General features: G+C 39.0%; 1 protein-coding gene across 3 annotated transcripts in view; it reads right to left on the reverse strand.

The window, feature by feature from the left end:
• SLC38A9 (solute carrier family 38 member 9) overlaps positions 1–26522 on the reverse strand; it is a 68166-nt gene that overhangs the window by 17708 nt on the left and 23936 nt on the right. For 2 of the 3 annotated variants that reach the window (XR_011050054.1, XR_011050055.1), the window contains exons 9-14: positions 26072–26269; positions 23022–23129; positions 19308–19414; positions 12686–12799; positions 11214–11362; positions 3454–3543 (exon numbers count right to left, since the gene is read on the reverse strand). Coding sequence is in view for 1 of the 3 variants with exons in the window: in XM_068422752.1 (XP_068278853.1) it covers positions 1554–1719; positions 3454–3543; positions 11214–11362; positions 12686–12799; positions 19308–19414; positions 23022–23129; positions 26072–26269 (932 nt within the window). In the remaining 2 variants the exon portion in view is untranslated. Of the gene's footprint in view, positions 1–923; positions 1720–3453; positions 3544–11213; positions 11363–12685; positions 12800–19307; positions 19415–23021; positions 23130–26071; positions 26270–26522 lie in introns of those variants that run through there. The other variant, XM_068422752.1, reaches the window with a different exon arrangement.

Here is a 26522-nt window from a genome sequence, read left to right on the forward strand (position 1 = left end):
TTTAAAGGCACAAAAAGTTTCACAAGAAAAGAAGAGAGAATCTGAAATCATTATTCTGTTCTGCAGATAATATTCCAAACCCATATGATCTTGTATTTCATACAAATCAAAGGACATTTATGCAACTCATTGTCCTTTACACAGTTTGAGGAGCCTAACTCAAACAAATGGATTTACATCATTACTACAAAAATTCACATAATTTCCCAGAGAAGCATGGTAATAATCTAGGTTATGCTTTTCATTGTTTTTCTGATGAAAATATGAACTCTTACCCTGCAATGTAATTATCTTTCCCAACTCAACTCCTACTTCACAAATATTGCATCACTCCAATTTTTTTTTCCTCTTTTACTTTGGAATTTAGCATTGCGCAGAGTCCTCTTTCAATTATTTTACATTTGCTGATTATTTTAATACACTGAAATTCTGTACAAAGACGAGTTTTTACTCTCTCTCCAACCACAAAAGATGACATTCCACCGATGTCTGGCAACTTAATTATTGCATGTTTTGGGTTAAGACTCAGACTCACAGACAGTGGGTGAAGGAAGGTGTCTGTGTGCTTACACATGTACACTCTCTTAGTAAACAAGAAGTTAAAAAAAAGCAAAACAATGAAACCCTCCCCAGTCCTTCCAGCTTCTGGTAGGAATTTTCTAAAACTCAAATTATTTGATTTAGTCCACAATTCTGAAGAGTGGTAGCTCTGTCTCTCTGCTCACATCCAAAATGTCTAGAGTAATGTAGTGGAAGAGCATAGTAAGAGACCACTGGAATAAGAACATACAAGGGAGGGAGCAGGGTTGTGATGAAAACTGTGTCCAACATGTATCCATAAAACCATATGCAACTCCTGGTAAGACAACTTCACAGCACGTAACAGCCCAGTTAACAGAGTTGAAATGAGGTCAAGCCTGGAATTCTGATTTTAATTGTCTTGTTCTATTTTTTTTTAATCCTCCGAACTTTTCTCATTGTAAGATCACAAATAACTTGTGTACACATTGGTTCTGAATAAAACACTGAGACTTGAGTTTATTGTTTCTCTTAGTTGGAACTTCCTAGAGCAAAAACATTGCCAAAACAATTTAATAGCATATTCAAAATTTAGAGTGCATTTTGACCCAAATGACTATAAATTAACCTAAAAAAAAAAAAAGGGAAGACAATCACTTATTCAGTTTCCAAACAAAACAGGAAAATAACTGCAACAAAAGAGTATTTCAAACAGTCACTGGACAATACTGTGAAAGCATGTTTGTTAATAAAGGTAAGGACAGTTCCTTTGGAGGAAAGAGGAATTCTACCGCCTGAGCCTGAAAGCTGTCTGTTTTGAGAAGTATGCTGTAAGAAATTAAAATATTTGAGCTTCATTAATCTTTGATGTACATTCAACAAAACCAGGAGAACTACCTCACTCAAATCTGAACTTCTCATAAAATCAAGATCATATTGAGGACTGTTCGTTCTCAGGCATGACAGTGTTGCTCAAGGCTGTTGCCAAATGTCACAGTACCACTTGTGACAGCCACAGGGAGAAGGGGGAGTTTTCACAATAGGAATTGTGCAATCAGATTAGCCAGTCCAAGGAGGATTATAAAGATGTGAATGATCAATGCTGGCCACGTCAGCTGCCCAGCACGATGCAGGGAGATCACGTAGATGAGGGACGGATACACGAATACAAAGGCCAGACCACATGTTGCTCCAGAGTATCTGAGGAAAGGGGGGGAGAGGGGAAGGAGGAAAGAAAAAAAAAAAAAAGAAAAAAAAGAATGCTTTGTGTTAACTCTTATTTCTTGTTGTCATTTTCCCCCCTCAAACTGTTGAATGTCTGGCTGAATAATGACTATCTGCAGTCAATAAACATCAATTTCTGTTCCTTGCTGTCCTTCACCTCCTTCACTGGCATTTAATTATCCTCCTCTGTGTTGCTCAGCCCCCTGCTCCCCTGTACCTGCACTCTGACATGCCTCTGATGTTTCAGCCACATCCCCAGATGCTTCTGGGGACTGGCTTCCTATCTTTGACTTGACGTTTCTACTTTCTTTGGGGAAATTTGTCAACATGCAACAGAAAAAGGCTGAAGAGTGCAACCTTTGTTAGGCATCCTTTACTGTCAGAACTGCAAATCTCATTGCACCCCAGCCATCTGAGGACACATGTTAAAGCATGTAAGCATAGAAATGCTCCTGAACCTGCAACTTTTATTTTAATTTATTTAATGAGCTCCTAGCAAACCATTCTCCAGACCTGAAACGATCAACATGCCCTCCTGGTAACATGATCAACCACAGCAAGTGAAACATTTAACTGTTCTTTTTGTAACCACTCCCTGTCTTACCAAACCCTTCTCTTTATTTTCCCCTACTGTGAGTTTCCACCTACAAAGCTATACTGCAGCCAAATGTGCATTATTAACTAACAAAATATTTTATTTCAAATATTTGAACATTCCTTTTAGACAGAGGAAACATCATAATACAGAGTAACCATCTGTAACACAAAACCAGCAAATACCTAAGTAAGACTGTATAGAGACAATTTATCAGCTGGAAATTCACTGTTCAAAATGTTTGGTTACTATGCACAGTATGAACACAGTAGCAGAGGTCAGGATCAGTTTGCAAACAGAGAAATGTACTGCATGATATTTATTTGGAATTTATAACTAGAACATCTCTCTTACTGGAATACAAAAATTTTCATTAAAAGGAGAGGTAGAAAAAAAAAAGGAAATGGAAAAAACCTCAAAGATCAGCCACTGAGCAGAAGTAAGTTATTTTGCTACTCTGGGCAGACCCAAGCCTGTCATTCTGGTTTTATAATTGCAGATTTCTATATTTTTAAACACCTCCCTCTCCTGGTTGCTGTAGGGAAGATGCAAACTAGAAATGAATGACAATGATTACAAATATGGTGGTGTCAAATGTAGAAAATAAAACTCATTAGATTATTTCCTCTAATCTGTCTCAAGTATAGAAATCCTAGGTGTTTATTAACATGGTAAATTTAAGATATCATTTAGAAGTACAACTTTTATGTCACTTTTCCCTTTGAAGTTACTTGCTTTCTCGGATTTTTATTATGGACTTTCAAAACAGCTTCAAACGGTCTTAACACAAAACAAAACCTTGAGAGAGGCCACACAATAACCAAGCGACTTTTCTACTGGCACCATATTCTTTCACATATATAGTTACAAGGTCCTCAGATACAGCTCCAACGAAACTCGAGGAATCATCTCAACCACTTCAGATCCAGACGCACAATTACAGACAGCTCCTTGTCAGAACTTTAAAAGAGCTGATTGTTTATACTCCGTGTAAGCCTCACAAAACACAAAGACACAATTACCTGCGCCCATACTGTTCCTTTTCAACATCAACAGGCAAACATGCAGCAACACCACAGGCAAGTTCACTGGTTCACTGTGCAAGCAACACTCACCTTATGATACCTCCTATATTTGGATAAAATCTTGCCATTGCTACTCCAGCTCCTACAATTGCTATGTTCAGGACGAGCACATGGAAAACGCTACAGGAAAGTGAGGAAAGAGTGTTAAAATCTATGCTGTATCTATTACAAAATACCACCATTATCCTTTTACACTAACATTTAACTGGTACATAGATGGTGTTTCCATTTGCACAACTCTATTAAAGATAATTAATTTCACAGCAAACAAAACATCTGCTGAATATTCAGAATGCCAAACTCTAAATATCTAGTGTTTCGACTCGAAATGTTCTTAAGGAGTAAGTATGTGTAATTTGGCCGTTCTTCTGAAAAGCACCATACGTGGTACTCAGCACTCAAGTATTTCAGATGGATATTCAAATACCAAAGAAACAATACTGTATAACGTAATTCCCACAAGCAAGAATTAGCTTGTTCAGAGAATGATCTGAATTGCTCAAAGTGAACTAATGGAAACCAGAAGAAAGGAAAAGATACATCGAGTGGAAAACATTCCATAGAATACTAGGGGGGAAGTAACGCCTTAAAACTTGAACTCTAAGGCATTTGATAGAGGACAAACATTAGGAATGTTGGACATAATTTAATATATCACCTAAGTACTATTTATGCTGTAATTTTTTGTTGAATTTGTTTTTACAAATAATTTCCTGCTGCTTTCCTTTTTGCATTAAGGATGAAAAAATAAAGAGATTGTCTGTTCTGCAAAAGCAGCTTTTAATGCATCAGACAAACTCAGTGTAGTTATGCACAGAGCTGAGACTCAGGAGAGTACCACTTTTCTTTAGAGAATACGAAATGTTGTCATTTTAACATAAGGTAAAGTCAGGAAATATAATAAAAAACTGTGCTATTTTGGTCACACAGATGTTTCTATGAAGGGAAAAAAGAATTCACACAGAGGAAACATACATACACTTACAGGTTTTGTTTATTCTTCTGGAGGATTTGATTTCTTAAAATAAACAAAATCTGCAAGCCAATGCTAATTTTTTCTTAACTGTAGAAAGTATCTGTGTTATGGAGGATGTCACTAACTAACAAGCTTTTTAAAAGTGACCACTTTCATGGCTGAAAGGCTGGCTGCCAGTTTCCAAGTTAGGAAGAAAGATTAGAGACATAGAGTAGTCTCATTAAAGTTTAGGGGAATGGAGGCAATTTAAACACAAAGGAGTAATTTAAGATATGGACTATTTCTATGTTTGGTCTTAAAACTTTATTTCAAAAAGACAGAAATAATATATTTAATTTTGTACATGACATTTTAACAGTGGTACAAGAGGTGTACCTCAGCGACTGAAGAGAGCAGTGGGAATACAGCAGCTGAAATTTCAACTAAAACATAACTGGACATAAACCCGGTAAAACCCCAAGAATAAAACATAAAATCCCAAGAATCAGACTTACTAGGAAAAGGACTAAACGATTACTGCTTCTCTAATATTGCTAAGGAAAGCCAATTAAATAAACTGGTCACAAAAAAGTGTTTGCCATTGGAAGATACTTCCTCTCTCCCCATACATAAGGCAAATTGCAAATCTTACTGTCAGATAGCATAATCGAAGCCAAAAGTTTACGAACACAGAAAATGACGGCACTTCTTCCATTCTTTTTTGCCGAGATTCATTTTTTAGCAAGAGGGATTAAAAAGAGTACAGGCTTCGTAATACAAAAATGTTTTGCAAATTTGGGTCAGTTCAGAATATTGTAGCAGAAAACCTGAAGAAAGTCTGAAGTATTTAATTTTGGCATGCTTTAAAACAGAAGAAGTGTTTTTGTAGTTCAAAGTTGTTGCTTTTTAAAAAAATAATTCTAGCTTCTTATAATTCCAAAATCAAAGTGGTGTGTGTGCATGTTTGGTGTGAAATGAAACATTTTTCAACCTCTTGATCTGGGAAAAGATAATTGGGGTGGGGGGGAATGTGTTTTGGCTCAATTGAAAACAATGGTCTCAAAATGCTGGAGCCTCCAAAACAATTCAGTACTTGCAGGGTAGTGCTTTGCAGTTTTAATTGTTACAATTAAGCAGGATCCTCAAGAACAATACCAAAATCAAAAAGTCTGAAAAGGATTTAAATCCATCTGCTTCAGGGCAAAAGGTTACACTGTATTTCTGCCCTGGAACACCCTTGCTCCTTTTTCTACCCTTTTGAAACAGCCCCAATTCTAACCATGCCATTGGACAAGTGTTTAACCTGCAAACACTTCCTTTTACCTAGGCAGATATTCATAGTTCATCTCAGCTCCAAGACAGGAAAAAGCCTCATTCTTAATGGAGAGAAAAGCATTATCATTTAGGAAAAAAAACTATCCTTCTGAATAAAGAAGAATCTGCTATCTACGGCCACTACTAGCTGTATTATTTGATATCGTATTTTCCGTAAGACAGTAAGTTTCATGCAGGTGTGCTCCAGAAGGGACAATCATTTCTTATAGCCTGTGACATTTTCAGAAGTTCTAAATTGCTCAGTTTTAGCCTGACATTGGCTTATGGTACAATTAATGGTCACCGCACATTGCAAAGGGGTCAGAAAAACAGTATTTTTTAGGGGCATAACCATACCATTTCTGTGTGTTTCAACTATAGGAAGAAAAGTATTTAGAAGATGTTAGAGATCAGAAAGGATCTGGCCCCTTTTTACCTAACCACACTGCTGGCACACAGATGTGTTCTAAGCAGCATAGCTTTCTTCCTTGTGGTCAATGGCAGCAGAGTTGTGTGGCCCATGCCAGGGCTGGACTGTCTGCCTGGGCAGCCTGATGAGGGTTGCTGCTCTGAGGCACAGGTTGGATTGCCTCAAGGAGGCTGTAATTCACAAAAGAGGCACACCCACAGCGATCTAAGTGCTGCACGTGGCGCTCCACCTTTTACAGTCTGTCCTCAGTCTCAATATTCTTGCTTGGGCAGATGAAGACTCTACCTCTTTCCTATAAAGGGAATCACTGCTCACCTGCAAAAATCCCACAATTCCACAGAAACTATAACAGAGAGGAGGAAAAAAAAAATTTAAAAAAATCGAGCTTTCCTTTAAGTCTTGTTTTTTTCCCCATTGCAAGGTTAACCTTTCAGATTGATGGAGTCCAGAAACAACCTGGTATGCCAGAAGGTCATTAGAGGGCTTGCTCTATCAAGCTCTCTCCTGCGGAAGTGGTAGTTAGAGTTAAGTCACTGAACGATAATTAAATTCAGCATCCTCAAAGTAAGAATCATATCGAAAACTCTGAAACTAAACCCTAGAGCAGGGGACATTTAAAGAAGGAAACTGATTCTAAATCCCCTCAGGTCAGATGCAAGGAAATTAGAAGTGCTGGACTCAGCACAGAGTCACAGGGTGAACACACACAATAAGGGAAACAGGAAAACAAGGGAAAAAGCAAAACAGGATCATTTAAGTAAGAATTTTTGAAAGGTTACCATATCTAAAAATGCATTTTCTTCCCAGAAATCTCACTCAAGTGACATCAGTCAAAAGACTACGAATCACAGCAGTTAAGCAGCAAGACAGAAGCTAGGTAAAGAGCAGATAACTAAACACACATGCAAACAGCAGAAACGTATTTCATTGCATTAGGAGACACACATCTATGGGAGAACTGGCAGGTCTGCTGGGCTACCACGGTGTAAAGGGAGGACAATCTTTAAGGAAAGACAAGTGATTTCTGTCTGTCAGCTTATTTAACCTCTCAGAACAGGAAAGATGTTAAAAAGTTTTAAAAACTGATTAGACGACTGTACAAAGCATTTTATGCATGATATATAATTAACCAAGGGAACTCTCTGTCACAAATATCACTGTGGCCAAGAGCTAATAACAATAACAGAAAAAATAGCTTTCTGTACATATAAGAAGATCCAGAGTCACGTAAAAAACAGCAGATAAACCACATGCCTCTGTCCCTAAGTCACTCGTTAAATGATGCCATTGCAAACATATCTCACTTTGGAAAAGAAAGTAATTTCCCAATACATAACATTTTGGCTTTCCTTTACAACACCAGGGAGAGAAGAAGAGAATGAACAGTTCCTTGGGTTTTGTCCCAGTATGTCACTTTCTATGTTGTAGTCTGTTGTACGCTAGCGTACATGTTGCAAAATGAAAGAAGGAACTAGGACGCCTTCGTGTCTCTAAATCTTTTGTAGGCAGCACAGAAAAGCTCAAGGCTTTGTGATGATGTCTATCAGAAGACTACTGTGCCCAGCATATCCACACACATATTTGTTTTTAAGATGGGCAGAGACACAGGTGACTGATATTGGTACATAAGAGGAAGGAGAATCCCCCTTCTAAGCTGCAGGGGGGCTTTTGCTCTCCTCCTTACTGCTGGAGGACATAGGATGCTATTCATTTCCTCTATGCTTCAGACAAGCAAGCTGTGACTGTTCAGCTGACCCCTGATGTGAAACCTGGGATAAGAAAAGGTTATGTATCGTCTGCTTAAGCTTTTAAGTTTGGAGAGGATGAGCTGCTTCATCACGCAAGACTACAGGTTAGTAAGATACACTATGGATAAGCACAGCAAAGCATTGTTAGTAGAAAAATAGCACTGCAAAGTATCTAAAAAGCATGGGGCAGAAGACGTGGGGATCAGTCTTCAGACAAGAAAAGCTCCCCTGAAGTTAAGTAAATGGTTCCTCATTATAATCCAGTTATAATCCATGGCCTACCAGCAAAAGCCAGGATACAAAACAGGATGCTGCTTTTGGTAGAAATAGCATTGGATTAGACCAATTGTCAAGGCTAAGAACTACAAAACAGCAAACTAATACCTTGGTGCTTCACATTATCCAGTGATACATAAATAGTAAAGAAAAAGGAGTTAAAGCAAATAATCAAACTGATCTAAGCAATACAGTCACTGCTAGGAAATAAAAACTATCTGGCAGCCCTGTAAGCACATGTGTGATCGAGCTATTCAATTAACAGCCAGCTTAAAGATGCATCCATCCAGAATTCCAAGTGCTCCAGCTAATAACTTAATGACTATCCATTAAGTCCATCCACAGCAGCAGCAGGTATCCACATCTGCAAACAACCGCTCATATGAAGAGGCCTGGCTTTTAACATCAGAGAGCTTCCAGTTCATGTGAAACCTGCAGCACATCCATATGGAGCAACCCAGGGCTTAAAAATGAAGACAGGAAAATTTACAATGGGGACTTGGACCAAAGGAGGAGGTGGGGTTTTTTTCTTTGTAAAAAAAGAAATAATTGGACAATTATAGCCAGAAGGTAAATTTATAACATTCTCTCAGCTGCAAGGAAACTTAAGATAAGAAGGATGCACCTATGGAAATACACATCATTTAGCCCATTGAATCAGAGGGTTAAACGAGGCTTGGTTGCCAAAAGAGATCCTCAAATGGACAATCAATATGAATCCAGCACACTACCCAATGTGCAGCATAAACAGATGCATGGATATACCATCAGTACACACCCCTAAACTCCACTTCTACAACCTGAAAATAAATATAGGAAAAGACAGAAAAATCATGTAAACAGAATCAGTCACAAAAACACAAGATATTAAACTGTGGGGTTTGTTGTTTTTTGAGTTTTTTTTGTTTTGTTTGTTTTGTTTTTTTTTTTTTAATTCTTCTAGAAGAACAGCACAGAACCCCACTTTCTGTTCTGATCTTTTTCTCCTGCTTCATCCTTTTGGTTCATTATTTCCATACAGTCAAGTGACTGGGATCCCCTCCATATATACATCTTATGCACTCATCTAAAAGCTAAAGCTTGAGTCTCTGCAGGTCATTCTTCCTCCTGCCTGAGAACCATTAGCCCTGGACATTGAAGATTTCAATAAATGAAGCCAAGTATACAACACTACTAGTAGAGTGCTCATTTTCCTACACAAAAGCTATGGAACTTAATATTTCCAGGTAGGTTCTTCAGGGTGGATCAACAGGCTCCCCAGTGAGATTATCAGTTTATGTCAGTAAGAGCTACTTCTTTATATTTGCAAAATGTTTCCCCACAAAAGCAGCTTGGGGAAAACCCCTTAATACTGAAATTCTTCCCAGAAAGGTGATATATGCACAGTGCTACTAAAGGACCTTCATCAGCTTTAGCTACTGGTGAGAACCAGTCACCAAAAGACATATTTCACAACCAGGTAGTAAACTTTTACTATCCTCCCAGAGACAGGTCCTGTGCTTGCTACCAATCTTCAGTTAGTCCCCATTGCATACAAAAACTAAGAGCTGACCCTGCTGGTTTTAAATGCACAGAAACTGGAAACTGGAGACTAGTTGAGTGATTTTTGTGCTATATCTGAGATACTTGGGATACTAGAGAGGGAGACACGGCCAGACAGCCAGAATGTACTGCCTTACCACTATAGCTTGGAGCAATTTAAGTGGCTTCCTAGTAACCATTTTTGACTTCTCAGAAGTTCTCAGAAACTTTCAATACCTCCCTATAAGGAGTATTAACAAGGAGGAAAAAAAAAAAAAGTGAGTGAAGCTACCCACAGGACATCCTAGAGACGAGAACCAAGCAAGTATTTGCATCATCACATTCGTCATACCGTGAAGGCTTAAAACAGCAAGCTGGAATTAACCTGAGAAGAGACTGGTATGAAGCTGTAGTTTCTAGGAGAGGGCATGAGGGAAATGAAAACCATTCTGGTCAGGGAGTAACTGGAGGGAGGAGGTAGGAAGAGGCACATCCACATAATATAAAGGACATGGCTATTTCCTAGTGGCTGTGAAATCCATGTTTAGCACTTAAATCAATGGCCTTGTTTCCAACAGTAACTTGCAGCAGTTCCTAAAAATCTCCTCAACGCTGACCTGTGTAAAATTTAGCATCAAAAAAAGTAGGCACTTATTTCACTGCCTAATTTTAGGCATCCAATTTCTAGGCCTTCTCATACCTATTTTAGTACCCAGAAGAAACCTGAAACTTGGAACAACATCTTCCCAGACCTCTCTGCTACTGCTGATGCCACAGAGGAAATACACATTTCTTCCTGGGATATTTTTTTTCCTTTCCTCCATCAATAGTAATTCACAATATAAAATAAGAAACTTGGAGATAACTGCCAACTTCTCAGTTGTGAAACATTCAGACAATACTCCAAATATAAATGTCCTAGGTTTTATTTAAAAAAAAAAAGCAGAACTAAAATTGAAATCTGGATCAGCTCTTCCCTGGAGTTCAGACAGTGTACAAATGCAGGGGTGTGGCTCATCTCTGAAATTAGCATGTGAAAAGCTATTTTTATAAGCATAGCAGCAGCCTAGATAACACAGCTAACAACTCACTTAGCTGTTAGTTCTGTTTAAGAACAGATGGATGATTACTAATTATGCACAATCAAAACACATACAGCACCCTGAGAGGTTAATATCCAGAGTGTATGTCCCTCACAACTTAAAGATTACTTGATGAAATGTTTCTGGACTGAACAAAATTATTTTCCTGTACTTTTCTTTTGCCATATAAATGCATAACACAATGGAACTGTGTTGACAAAATTCCTCTGTTTATTGACAAAATGAAGAGCTAAAACAAAAGACCCCACCTTCTGCTCTGCCAAGCTGTAGCAGTCCTGATCTGCAGGCAAGAGTTTATTTTGCATGCCTAATCACCCCCTGACTATACAAACATTGTGAAATTAGCTTTTGAAACGTACCTAATGCAGCAAAGGAAAGCCCCGAAAGCTCAGCCAAATTTCTGACAAGTGCGCCAAGCTCTTGTCAAGGAGTAGACTTCTTACCTTGGGTAAGCATTTCCAAAAAACTGTCTTAACAGCTGAACTCGTGCCAGATAGCCCAACAGTGGGTATACGGTCATCATCTGGAACAGCAGGAATATTCTTGCAACAAATGACATGATGTCATCGCTGGGAAAGTTATCTAGAAAATTCTAAACATAGGAATAATGTTACTCTTCTCAACGGTGGCTTGATTACATGTATCTGCTGATATTTAATAGCTGTGTACAAGAAAGAAAGGGATAAAAGCCAAGCAACTGCAATTGCTAAATGAACTCCTTAACATGAAATACCCTCTCCCTCTTTTACAATTGCCTTGCCACGAAATAGCAACTGATTTTTGAATATTACGGGGCTGACGTGAGCTTTCATGTTAGAATTAAAGATGGAATTATTTTCTAATTTTCTGAACATCCTCAAATAATCAAGGCTGTGGAAGGGCTACCTGGTTTTTAGGCAGATGGGTTCATATGCTATTACCTGTCATATCATATCTAGATATTAAAAACAGCTATTTAATCAGTAAAACTGGATCATATACAAACAAGGAAAGGATCATACGCTACAAGTAGGAACATCTGAAAAAGTAGTATAAGACTTAAGTATGATGGAGATATACAAATGGCTTTGTAAGTAATTAGGATAACTACAGAAAATAAATGGGAAGAAAGCCACTTGTCGTCTATTATTTAACTGTGGATTTCACCCCATGAAGTTATTTCAGATGGTTCAAAAAATCATTTAATAGTTAAACAACGGTACCAGTTCTAACTAACCTACAATCAGAGGAAGCCTTTAAATGCTGCTTTATTGCTAAATATTATGCAAGAGGGATGGAACGCTTGGCATGAAATGGATCACTAATTGATACCTCCTATCTTTGAAGTAATTTAGGGTGTGGGAATCAGCCTTGCCTATAAGCAGATAAGAGTTTAATAGCCTTCACAGGGTGTTTCATGTGGTGCTGTTATCTGAAGAACTCTGCTGGCAAGGCTCACTATAGTGTTAGAATTCAAACCTGCCCATAGCAAGGACTCCTATCTAAATGAGCTTGCATTTGCATTATATTTCTTTTTCTGGAGTACCTGAAACCAGTCCCAATGAGTGGAATTGGTCACTGCACACACAACTAACCACAAACACAATACTTTTCAGGATTAAAGAAGCTAAAGAAATTAAAGCCTCAACTGTTCGCTTGTTCATTTTGGTCCTTTCTTCATCACTTCACACAGTATTTATGAAATGTTTGTTTTTTACAGAACTACTGGCAACCAGACATGAATATAAATGAGATAACACAAGCATTACGCATCTGCTTGTGGTAGTGCCCATGAGGCATTAGCCAACTGACCAGAGTCAATGACAGATGTGTCTGCCAGGGTGAGTCATGAAGCAAGAAGCAGTAGCAGTTCTTTGTTTAATACATATTTATTAAAAGATCAAGGTCAAACATACACTGCAGTAAAATATCTCACCTGTTCAATACATTCTTTGGATAGTGGTGGAGAAGGAAAAGATGCAAAAATTATCACTCCAACATACAGATATGTTAATCCCACCAGGAAGTATGCAATAGAGAGGTCTCTCACCTGAGAAAAAATAAAATCTTATTTTGGCCAGCACTGACACACCAAAAAAGGCAAAATAAAAACCTTATGATAACATTTATATTGCAGTTATTACTGTTACTTTTATATTTATTATTGTTTTATATTTATTACTATTACTCTTACATTTTTGCTTCTACTATTACTAGAATGGGGACTTCAAACCTGCTCCTGGATCAGACTAGAAAGCTGCAAGAAGATACCCCAAAGGGGAGCTAGACAAGTATTATGCATCTACGTAAAGAAAAGGCACCGAGAAACAGATACGCCAATAGATGTAGCACGTTATTGATGGAACGCACAAACATACACTAGTTATTAAAACAAACAAGAAACCCCCTGTACTTTCTTACATTCAACTATTCCTACTAAGAGCCTTGGGACACACACAACTGTTGAAGACAGAAAGCCCATCAATGACATATAGTAAATCTCTTGTCAGGAGTACAATCTTGCAATTAAAGACATCAGCCTACCCAACTGCAGATATAATGTAAAGGACATTTTTAAGAAGCTGCTTTGAAACCTAAGAGGATGATCCTTGCATGCTGGCTCTAAACCAGAAACTAATACGTCAGGCTTCTGTATGAATGGTGTGATAATGGAAGACATAACTTTAGCGTTGTATTTTACAATGACTCTTTCATTTTAAATTGCATATCCGCTTTATTACTGAATTTCTATGAAGACCCTAGGTAAGTGCCCTAAACAATAGTCAAAGATATTTTAGGAGAGAGTGCTGAAGGTAGGGTCATAAATCCATATTTACCTATATTACATATACCTAAATATGGGTTTAAACCTTAACTTCAATGTTCACTTCTGAAAATTTTGACTATAAAGTATCTAATATATAAAAAGATTATCAACTACACAAAAATAATTAAAAGCTTTTTTTAGCAACGTTTAGTATTGGAGAATAAGCAGCAAATCTACTCCAGTACTTTACAAAATTACAGAATCCACATATACATCAGAGTGATCCCATAGCAATGTACTTTGTGGGTTTTTCTTCTACATCAGTTCTTTTTTTGGGAAATAAAGTGGGAGACCATTTGTTTCTAGTTATTAACTAACTATATTCTGTATAAGCTTATGCTACAAAACGCTCACTACCTCACAGCAAACCATTTGTTCAGCTGCTGCTAATAATCAGCTTCTTAAAGGTTTACTAGTAATGCTTCAATACATGACCCTATTTTCCTGTGACTGAGAAGCAAATCTTATTAGCTTAGGCACAGCACCAAATTATTAGGACAATATGGCTTCCAGAACAGGCTCATAATTATGGCCTCCAGCCAGCTCACTGAGTGTGGGCAAAGCTTGCTCACATCCATGCATGGAAATGTTTCCCTAAGTGTTTCTTGACACTATCTCCTTGACAAAAGCAGCATATCCTATGCCTTTCTGGGGTCTTCCGAGGGCAAGCTGGCCCCTGAGGAAAGTAAAAGACTAGATTACGAGTTTCAAGAAAAGTTCAGAAGGGAGCCAGTTTTCAGTGAGGGAACTGGAATCTCCTGCTCGTTTTGCCAGTGCTTTTGGGGTAGAAGATTGATGCCTTTTTCCCATCAGCCTGCAAGAGGTCAATGACATTTCTCATCAAACAACAATATGCTGTTAATGTGTACCCCAGGGTGTCCCTCACACCCCCGGCAGCTGCACACTTCCAGCTGCAACCTTTTCCTCATGCCGACCAGATACATGCAGCTGGAAGATGCTTCTCTAGTCTCTACTCTCCTTGCACTGGTCACTGAGTAAGGACTATCAACTTCCATCAGAGGTTGAACAACAGCATTTTCTTTAAATTACTCCCAGAATTTCTTCTCAGTGACATGAGAAGCTGTACAGGTTTTTATATAACAGCTACATCTCCAAAAGCACCAGTGCCTATCCTAGAAAGTGATTTTAGGAATACTAAATCTGAGCATCCAGATTCTTACAGGTATTTATGAGTAACTTCTACTAACTGCAGGAGCCAGAGATTAATCAGGGTAAGGTGGTTTTGCAGAGAGACATGGACTCTCATCTCTTGAAGACAGGACTTGGACAATTTTTCAAAATGCACCCAAGACCTTCTTAAGGCACATCATCTGGCAAAATGTGTTTTCACTTGCTTGAAATTTGGTATTTTAAGTGTATTCCTCATGCATAAAGACAGATTAGTAACTTGCAGTTGTTATTTGTACTCAGCCTACATATAAACTCTAGAACCAACGGTAAAACTATTTTTGCTGTGAAAAGTACTTGTAGTTGTGAGGGCAAGCAATCTGAAATGAAATTCTTACTGCTTCCTTTGGACTACACTTGATTAAGTGTAGAGAGCTGGTGTGCTATTACCTCTGATTATACTAACCAGCTCATGTTCCTACAGTTCTTAATGCTTTAATCTATACTGAAACTAAATGCTGAGATAATTTTGATAATGTATTTTTATATCATGTAACACAATAGACCTTTGTCTTCAGGTGCTGTCACCATACAAAGAATACCCAGATTTTGATTTCCATAAGCAACAAGAAAAGAAATAAAAGAACTCAAAACCATGAATTTATTTTTTCTCAAACATCCATCAGCTCCCTCGCAAACATCTGCTTCTATGTAAGACAGTTAATCTTTGTACAAGAGTGTGTGTTTGTGTATGTAACAGGAACATCTTTTGATTACTGCTCATTACTCTCAGGAGACCAGAGTTTACTCCCCAAAGACCTTGACTATATATATAGACAGCATAATTCCAGATAAAACCAAAGGACACATGGAGAGAGATAAAAGGATTAATTTTAAGTAACAGAGCAATAATAGCATTTGTCTATTTTAAATTTTGTATTAAGATGTTTCTATTCAGAATTGACATCACTGTGGTAGAAGCTGCCTAAGCATAAAGAATAGTTTATAATCTGAGATTTAAGCATAGAAAAAATGGTTGAAAGAAGGAAGTATTCGGGGGATCAGAGTGGAAGTGAAGTATTAAAATAATATGCAGGTCACAGTCCATAAGGATCACAGCTTGCCACGTGCCAAGCCCTTGTGTCAAGTACACCTGAACTAACAGACTGTTTTTGAGGTGGAACTTGAAGAACATATGTTAGCTGCTCTTTTGGTCAGATGCACAGAACAATGTGTTAAATGTGCCTCTGGAAGAGCAGAAAATTGTGTGACTGAAGCTGGCAGCAGCAGCAAAACAAAGGTTGAAATCAGCCTCCTAACAAAAGGATGAGTCTGATAAACCAGGTGGAGCTAACAAAGAAAACTCTGAAACTACAAGATGTTATATCACACTCATAGACTAGTACCCAGGCATAGGCTGGACCTGTGGCACAGGACTGGACACAGCACAGCGAAGGCTCTGTGGCTCTATAGGTATTTGCTATGTGACGCTGAAAAGAACAAGCAATTTTCAGGCCTTGTTTTCCTTATTGCATGCCATGGAGAAAATAGTTCATTTTTTCCTCAGTACCACAGTGAAAACTAGTTTGTAGAGTTGCTTCTTGGATGGATAAGCCTGTATCAGTGCCTAGTAATTATTACCACATTAGAAGAAGTACCTTTTGATCATCTCATTTCAGATTGGTCACTTCTCAAAAGATAGATGCTGCCTCTACAATATATCAACGACACCCTGATCCACATCATAAAAACAGACTTCACCTGTTCAAGTATCAAGGGCAAGTGATAACATTTAACAGGGTGACAAAAAAGTACTTCACCAAGATGCATAATGCTGTGCATAATTCTGGCTGGGAAGAAAAACCAATGGTAGGGCAGCATCAATGGAAGCTAACTCTATTCACAGTGAATAGACAGTGTTTCAATACTGCAGAAAATAGGAACCAGACACAGCTCCATGTCTTCTGCAGTTGCCACTTGGACAAAAAAACATCTCCTCACTCCCAGCCTTTTCCCCAGGTAGGTTCACAAACAATTGTTAGGAGACAGCATTAGCATATTCATGCCTGTAGATCTCGCTCTGGGCTTGTGCAGCATCTGTACAGTTGCTCAGGGAACCAGATCGCAGATGTGAATCAGAAAAAAACCCCAAACAGAACCCCCAACAAATCACATTTTTGTGGCTGGGTTAGTCTTCTACTCAATCAGTTTCCAAACCAGTTGATGGTGCAGTTGATTTATCAGTTGAACTTACACTGATAAATACAAGGGGGCAGCAGTGGGAGATGGGAACAGGGAGCTCAGCTTTGAACTGCAGACTAAGAACCCTGCTCAGTGGGCTTCTCCAGGCTGTGCTGCTGACATTTGGCTTACTCCAGAGCACTGCTCTTCTTACACCCACACCACTGTACTGGAATAGCAGCCAAAGGAACCCTCCCTCTATGTGTATTTTAGCTTTGGGCAGTGATACACGCCTGTGACCAGAATGGAAGCTGCTATTGTTTTGGATTTCTGACTCCATAAAAGGAATGTTATTGTTTCTGACTTTTTTCCACCTCCCCAGAGTTGTTCTTATGACCACTACTTTCAGCAAGTTTTGTTCAAAACTAAAACAGTACTTTTCCAGCTTGCCAAGTTCTGTGCCTTTTCACAGAACTCTGATGGAAGTGACATGTTAACAGGTCGATCCATAAAACAGTGGAGTCTCCATTCGACTCCCCATGAGATACTGACATAAGAAAGCACCTTGTTGATGTAAATACATAGGAAAAAATACCCAAGACAGAAGCTGAGACCCCTATACATATGTAAACTGCCCACTTAGTCCAGCAGCTTTAGTGAAATAATCACAAAACACTTAGCTCTTCAAGAGCATCAGTACTTCATTAACATCTGCAAAGCACTCTGAGTCTGAGATGAAAGGCTCCTGAACAGCTACAGACTGGGAAGGAGATCTCTAGCCAAATAAAACTCCTAGAAGAAGCATGCACAGATTTCATTTCCCATTACAAACCTTTCCTGCCATACTTAAAGATGCTCTTTCCATGCAATTTGAACACTTTTCTGGAATGTGAGGGTCTTGTCGAGGGCTTGGGATCCATGCTAGGGCTGACTTGGAAATTCAACTTAAGCTCCAAGGAGGGCATTCAGAAAAGCTGATTCAAATGCAGGCGGCAGTTTGTACCTCCTTAACACAGGAAAAGCAAGGTGGAGAAGATTCCAGGTGCTGCCCTTTGCAGCTGATTGCTTGCTCCGATGTAAATGGAAGGGGAAAAGACACAGGAAAAGTCTTGAAGGTGGCACAGAGGTATTAGGCCTCCTCTGCATACAGAACTGATTGCTGGAGGGGCCAGGCCTTTAGAATTTGAAAGCCACAGCTAAAGACAAAGAGAAATCTTGCCCTTTTCTACACTGAGAAGAAACTTACTTAGTTTTCTTTCTCCAGAGCTCCACTAACGTCCTCTTTAGTTAGTTGTTAAACTATTTCCAGAAATGCCCATAAACCCCAAGAAGCTTTCCTGGAGAACTCAACTCCTTTGCAGAGGTGGTCACTCACAATCTGGGCTTGGTTCACAGCGAGAAAAAAGTAACTACACAGATTACTAAAGCAAAAGGTCACCTCACTGCATTGGCACATAGTCTGCACTTCACCTCTGAATAATCAGATCAGATACATTTTATCTGATGTGTTCTGTAGGCAACTAGGTGGCCCTGCTTAAGCAAGGACACGATGACATCCAGAGGTTCCTTCCAACCTCCACCATTCTGGGATTCTGTGATTCTGTACCAGTTTTTCATACAGCTAATATTTAAAAATCTTTGTATGTTATTGTAGTTACCTTTACAGCTAAGATTTTAATGAAGCTGGACAAGAATCCTGGAAAGCACGGAGGAAAAAATAAATACTCAAAATAATTACAGTAAAAATATACTCTAGGACTCTAACTCTGTATCATGTTTACTCCATTTTGTATTTTATAATGGGAAGATTAAGAAGGAATGCAGTTCCATCAGGTTGAGCAGTACATAACTTTTTCAAGGGCAAAGCACCAGTCCAAAGGCTACATATCACAAAGATTCCCAATCCAGGCTTCAACTTTGAGGATTTCCTAAAGAGGGTCAGGTTTCCTATGAACCTTGATTTGCATTGTGACAGGAAACTACTGAAGCAACTCTGAGAAAAGATATTATCTAGACCCCAACACTATTGTTCAGGGCTCTGCTAAAATCAGTCCTGTGCCCAATACTCTCCACCATTTTTCATTTTAAAATTGGTCAGTTTAGAATTCTAGAGTCTTACAACATTGTTAATCTTTCTGCGTCTTGTGTGTAATTTGGCCATTTAATACCAGCCTGACCACAAATAAGTCTGGGACGCTCCTCAAGGCTTTCATTTGAATAAATTTGTAATGCATCTGCTACTCGTTGGTAGCCTGTGAAAAGTATGTATAACTGGTTTCTTATCAGATCACAAGAATGAATTACATTTTCTGGAAGCTATTACAGTCCCTGGATTGATTTCAAGGGAAGGAGACAGGAAAAAAATCAGTGTCACCTGGCAATCTAGATACAAATCAGCACAGTCTCTTGTGAAATTACTTACATTGTTTTCTTGATTCCTGTTATTTTGAAGAAGTGTGATGACACAATTGTGGATGAAGAAGGCAAGTGTCAGAACCCCTGTGAGCTGAGGGAACAGAATTCTAAACTCTAAGGGAGGAAAAAAAGTGTTAATAACTTACTTCTTTGAAATAAACAATGCCAAAATGCAGAGGGCATACAGTGCTGTGGAGTCTAACAGCAGAAACATGAACCTCCATGTTGAAATGGGACAACCTATCTTATCTTTGACCACAGCCAACAGAGATATTTAATCAGGAAGTACAAAATGCATGAAGACAGTGGCTACTATATAACACACTTTCCAGCAAAGTTTATTGAGAGACACCAACCATCAAAGATTATGATGTTAATCTAGGATTTACACATACAAGCTTTTCTGCTTCTCAACTGTTTAACTGGAAAGCATTTTTGAGGCAGCAATTGATTGCAGTGAGGCTGTATATCTATTGGTCCCTGAACAAGGAGATGGAGGGGAGGTATCATTTGCTCTGTGAACATCTTTTGTTAAGTCGTCACTTACAATGCTACCAGAGCAAAAATGACATCTGCTGATGTTTAAGAGGTTCTGCTTACAAACCAGGGCATAAAGGAAGGCAGAGCAGCTTCCTGTCTTGTCATACACCTTACAGCATCTATGAAAAATTAATTTATTTTTTTGTCTCCATGGGAATAGCATTGCTCTGCTTCTTTTAATACTTGAAGGATTATGTTCACAAGATTTGTTTCTGGAAGCACTGCAACTGGTCTAGGAATTCACCAATGTGTAACATCATTAAAGCACCATCTTTGTTGGTATTATATAAGGATATATGTATTCTTTGGAGTGCTAACAGCAATTAGAGATCCCTGAGCCAGCTCAGCTTCTGGAAAGCATCCAGCAATATAGCAAAACACTCATTAGAGGCTCACAAACCCTTACAGACCAAACCACAGACAATATGCAAACATATTTAAACCAGATTTCTCTGAAGTCCTATGAAGTCAGCAAGGTAAACACACCCCAAGCAATTAAAGAAGGGCTCATCCAGGCTGGGAGAATATGCCTGCCCTAGGGCTGGATTCACTATATCTTCAACACCTAACTAGCATGATGCACTACTGATAGAATTGAGAGTGCAAGCAACTTTTGGGCTTGTTTTCCATCCCCTACTTTAATTTCAGTAATAAAAATCAAACTGACAGATTCAGAATCTCTTTCACGGAATTCAGCACTGCATTTCCCCCACCACTACAACAACCAGTAGTAGTTGGATTTATATGCGTTAGCTACATGCTTTGTCTACTTCCTAGCAGTACTAGTCACATTGCCAAAACAATCAAACTACTGGTGCTCCACTTCTTAGTGATCCATGGCACACATGTTGTGCTATAACTCATTTTACACTAGGACTGCTTAATAGGTCTTGGACTTGAACTTCAACATGCTTAAAAGCTGGTTTCTTAGACTTGGGCTGGTTTCCAGTTTACATGGGTTTGTTAGGGAACTACAGTTTGGGCGAATTTTCTTCTGCACTCTAAGGAAGAGTCTGTAAATATGAGGCCATGTGAGCATTTGAAGACTCTCTGCTGGGGCAGTTCAGGTTAAAACCATGTTTCCATGCTCAAAGTGGAGCAAGACCAAACATAGTGGTCTATCTACTGACTGAGCAGCACAAGCTTGTGTATCATTTCTACTTACAGATAGCATTAATAATAATGCCATACAAAATAAATCAGGTCATTAACGCAGATGCTAATCAGCCAATGCTTTGAAATTCAAATTTTTATGCTGGAGACAAGAATAGCGTACTTTTTTTAGTTAGTTAGTTACTAACTAAAAAGTTAGTACTTTTTTTGTTAGTCCAAAAATTCTGCCTAAAAGTAAACACAGTGATGGAGGGAAATAGATAGCATGGATAGCACTGTTTCAGAACTACCTACATCCATCTGTAAGTTTGTACTTATGCTGCACTACTCAGGAGGGTTCTTAGCGAATTGCGATAGTAATACAGTTCATCCTCAAAGCATCTGCTTTGGTCTTGCACACAGTCATACTCAGCAAAAATTGCCTGGCTTTGAAGACTCAGCCAGAAAGGACAATAATTTTTTTTTTCTTGGTGACACGACCAAGCTGAAGAAACAGTTTTAAATAGCCTTTCACTTGTTTCTTGTCATTCAGATCTTGAAAAAGGGTTCTGAATGCCTGGTTGAGATGAGGAAGGAATGACCTTCAGCAGTTACGGAAAAATGAACAAACAGATTTGATGATAGCTAAGGGCTCGGGGGCAAAGAAGGGGAACACTAAGTTTTGAGCAGACTTCTTCGCCAAACATACATGGAATACACTAGCTAACCTGTTTATTCTGCTTATTATTGTGCCAGATCAATTTCAGCTCAACCAGAGAGCTGAACTCCAAAGAAGACAAAGAATAAGTAGCTGCAAGACCACTGCAACTGTGAACACTCTTAAATCAGTTGAATTTTGTATCAGTAACTTTACTCAACTAACTGCTATCTGTAGTTTACTCAGAGTTGTTACTCTTGTTGCCACAGTGTATTACCATGATTCCACAAATCAGATCAGATTCTATTAGAAACATGGAACAATGCTGGTGTTTCTTTCTGATCTGTACCTTGCTACAGTAACTCAAAACCCATCCTAATGTTTTAAGTTGTCCTTTTCTTCTCCAATTCCACACTATCCGACCTAACAATAGTTTGCAACCCATGTGTAAAACTGTTATACAGTGCTTATTGTGACTGGGAAACTAAAAATGCACAAACCCATAAAAGAAACCCTAAGAAGGTGCATATCTCTAAATTTTGCCTTAAGTAAATAAGTAACTTTTAAAGACAAAATACTCCTGTTTCTAAGAACAGAAGGAGTGATACAGTTCAATAGTACAGGACACAGCTCCTTGGAGCCAACTGGTCATACAATTTTGCCTGTTGTAAAGGATGGGGAAAAAACAGCTAAAACCTAACCCCAGATCTCTCATTCTAGGCCTCCTAGAACAAGAAACTGATCTCTTTAGATTATCTGTTCATGCAATACCACTGTTTATGACTGTGACATCTCACACACTCAATTGTTAACAGTAATTTGGAAAGAACAAACAGCCAGCAAAACAGCATTCAAGAAAGAAAAGAAATATTCTGCAGAGCTAACGGGTATTTAAAAGATAAGAGCTGAGATTACGGACTAAAACCTGAGACAGACTGGGAAGTACAGGAAAATTGTACTCATAAATTATGGTGAATGAGCTATTTCATTTAAGCAAGACAGTGCGTAGAGAACTTATAGTGCCTTTACAAGTCAGTGTGTCTACAGTTAGTCATTAGTAACTCCTACCGAAATAGGCATGATCTGAAAATGGTGCAGCTAGAAGTTACCGTAACAGGCGAAACGGGACTATGGTAAGCTCCCTGACACATGGTACATGTTGGAGATACCTCTGATGGGCACTCCCCCTCTTCTCCACAGTGTTGATACTGTCTCCTAATTAAGGAACATCACTGGGAAAGGGATTCCTTGTCACTTTGTCACAAGGGATCCCTCCTGAGCCTCTATATGCAACATCAGACAGCATTTCCTCACTTTACTTATGTCACATAGGTGTTAAAAGATGAATGAGAAAGTCATTCATGAATTGCTTTAAAAAAAATCTTAAACGCATCATATGTGTACTTCATTACTGCATTTTAAGGATCTTACCTGGCACAAAAAAATCGTTCTCTGTAAACCAGTTGTATTCTAAGTGGATTCCCAGACGAGCAGCCTTTACAGTAACCAGAAAAACTAAGTAGACAACTGAAACCGTACCTAGAAAACACAAGAGCCAAACAAACGCCATGAGGCAGTAGAATGTATTTGTGCTGTGTTTTATTCTTGCTCCATCCAACTAGTTACCAGTAGCCCGAACACTTAGGGTTGGTATTCATTCTTAAAAACACAGGCTAAGTCTAAATTTTCTTTTTATTTCTTTCATAGGTCGGAGAGAAAGACTAATGCACTTGCACCTAGTGCAAGCTTTCAGCATGCTTAACGTTCTCCAGGTGCTGCACTAGTGACAAGGGAAGAAGTACCCTGTAATCCCTGGTGCTCGGCAGGTAGGGAGGTCTCTAGGCAGTAACAGAACAGTTCCAGTTTCAGCTGTCAGGATTTTAATCTAATGTGAGACAAAGTTGGCCACAGTACTGCAGCTATTACAACATCCATTCCATCACTGACTTTTGAACCAAATGGCCCAATGACATATGAATGCTTACTATATTTATGAACTTTACACTGGGAGCTAGAAGCTGATAATGATATTTGATCACTACTGATTTAAACCTTGTCTGATCATAACCTTGGATAACCTTGATCATAACACTGGATTTGCATTTGATCTCATTGGTTCAGAGGCATCCAGCAACACTCTGCAGAGCTAAAAGGACTACAGATAAGACCACAGACGGGTACAAATGCCTTGCTGTGTCTGCATGTGGGATGGCAAGTACATGATCTTGGCTCTTGCCATTTGAAAGGGATATGGGCAGAATAATAACTACCTAAAAATTGAAGGAAACTGTGCAACAGTTAAGGCTACTGCGATACAACCTCCTGGCCAATGATACTGCTAGTTACCAGAGAACAGGCTATAAGTAAGTAAAGATAAAGAAATAGCATTTTTACAGTTTAGAATACAGATTCATATAAGATATCATTTCATTCTAGCAAAATCTCCAAGGTTAAAAAATAAACTGAAGAAATTACCATTTGATTACACAGAGCATAGTCAAGAATTAGGAAGATAAAAGGTTCTGTACTTGAGGATCAGCTTAACAGCGAAAATATTCTGTAGTTTCCTAATGATCTAGGTTTCTGTAGGTGTACAGATAAGTAGAAGAACTCTATTAAGATTCATTTCAGCATTTCAAAAATTGCCTTCCATTTTACCTTGTCCTATAAACTTCGAGGTTTACAAAAATTAAGGCAATTTGAACAGTTTCTGAATTAAGTAATCTACCGAAGTTATGAGAAATTTCATATTATAATATTCAGGTTCTCAAATAAAAAAATAGTTGCTCATGATAATGTGCTTATTTTAAAAACAGACACAGTTATGACTAGAGCTCACTCGATAAAATATTTTCTTATCCCTAATGTTATATCTAGTCTACGTAAAACCCCTACTTTTTACACAGAAGCACTATCACTTACCCATGTTCCTGTGTTGTATTTTCATTTAGTGGTTCCAGCAACAGCAGATCCAAGTTCTAATTAAGCGTCACACTGGAACAGAGGACAAACTAGACCTTCAATTCCCTGTCCTCTACCTCCTTTACAATACATCTCCATCTTTTTTCAACCCTTTCTGTGATCCTGATCTCCTCTTCCCTCTCTCTTCACCATAGGCTTCAATGTTATTCCCTCAGATCTCTCCTGCTCCATAAACTATGACCAACCCCACCCATCATCCATGTGCTTTATCCACTTTACCAATGCCACTTGCCTTGGTTTTCTATCCCAAGATATGGAACCAAGGAGAAGTCACAATTTTTGTCCTTGTAACACAGAATAAGCCAGGGTATTGGGAGCTGGGGCAAAGCTCAGCAGCAGGTTACTCTGATTGACTGATGTTGTCATTAATCAACTGGTTGTTAGCAAATGACTTCAGGTCAGAAGCAACTAATCTTTGGAAGTAACTGCCTGTGTCGAAACGTTTACCAGATGAGGAAGGGTATACCTGACTGTTTGTGCCAAGGTAGTATGCATCAAATGCTGCAAAGCAGTATGTGTACCATCGTTTGGGAAAATCTGTTGTAAATATAGTGGAACTTGTTTTACAGGATTATCAAGGGAGCGAAGGAAAAAAATTAACTCCCTACTAACTGTAAGACTCAAGCAAAGCAGGGTGGAAACCCTGTGGGTGATTTACAAATCAACCAACTTTGAGGCACAACATCAGCTGCCAGCAAACTACTTGAAGAGTGGCTGGAAAGCTGCCTGGCAGAAAAGGGCCTGGGGATGTTGGTCAACAGCCAGTTGAATATGAGCCAGCAGTGTGCCCAGGTGGCCAAGAAGGCCAACAGCATCCTGGCTTGTATCAGAAATAGTGTGGCCAGCAGGACTAGGGAAGTGATCGTTCCCCTGTACTCGGCACTGGTGAGGCCGCACCTCGAGTACTGTCAGTTTTGGGCCCCTCACTACACGAAAGACATTGAGGTGCTGGAGCAAGTCCAAAGAAGAGCAACAAAGCTGGTGAAGGGTCTAGAGCACAAGTCTTATGAGGAGCGGCTGAGGGAACTGGGGTTGTTTAGCCTGGAGAAAAGGAGGCTCAGGGGAGACCTTATCGCTCTCTAAAACTACCTGAAAGGAGGTTGTAGTGAGGTGGGTGTCGATCTCTTCTTCCAACTAACAAGCGACAGGATGAGAGGAAACGGCCTGAAGTTGTGCCAGGGAAGGTTTAGATTGGATATTAGGAAAAATTTCTTCAGCGAAAGAGTTGTCAAGGATTGGAACACGCTGCCCAGGGAAGTGGTGGAGTCACCATCCTGGAGGTATTTAAAAGACGTGTAGACGTGGTGCTTAGGGATATTGTTTAATGGTGGACTTGGCAGGGCTAGGTTAACGGTTCAACTCAATGATCTTAAAGGTCTTTTCCAACCTAAATGATTCTATGATTCTATTCTATGATTCTACTCATTGGAGCAGCTTTCACTGTTTTCTATGCATTTTAGCCACAATGAACCAATGCTTTAATAGTATTTGTTACCTACCTAGGACATTAAACTTTGCAAAGAAGGATGGAGACTTCAGATTTAGCAGGGGTAGAAGAACAGCAACCAGGTAAAATGGTACTGTTTGTGATTTGTTCCACCACTCCTCGAAGAGTTCAAATCCCGTATTGTTGCCAGAAGAGAACATCACGCTCCTGTTCTGTGGTGGGTGATCGCTAGCAGCACTTGGACAAACGACTGGAAGAAAGGAAAAGAAAAATATCTCCAGATGAAAAGGGTTTTACTTGCACAGCTAAGATCCCACAATTTCTGGAGAGTGTTCTACCTATGGGGAATAGGACAACTCAAAAGCAATGTTTGACAGCTCAGTTAATAACTCTTATTTTTTTTTATCAGGAGTTCAGTGCTAGGATTTCACTGCTAGGCACCTTGCACTCTAAGCTGACAAATGCTATGGTTCTCTCAGCCAAGCACAACAAAGATGCTAATT

This window comes from Nyctibius grandis, chromosome Z (genome assembly GCF_013368605.1).
Source record: "Nyctibius grandis isolate bNycGra1 chromosome Z, bNycGra1.pri, whole genome shotgun sequence".
NCBI lineage: Eukaryota > Metazoa > Chordata > Aves > Nyctibiiformes > Nyctibiidae > Nyctibius > Nyctibius grandis.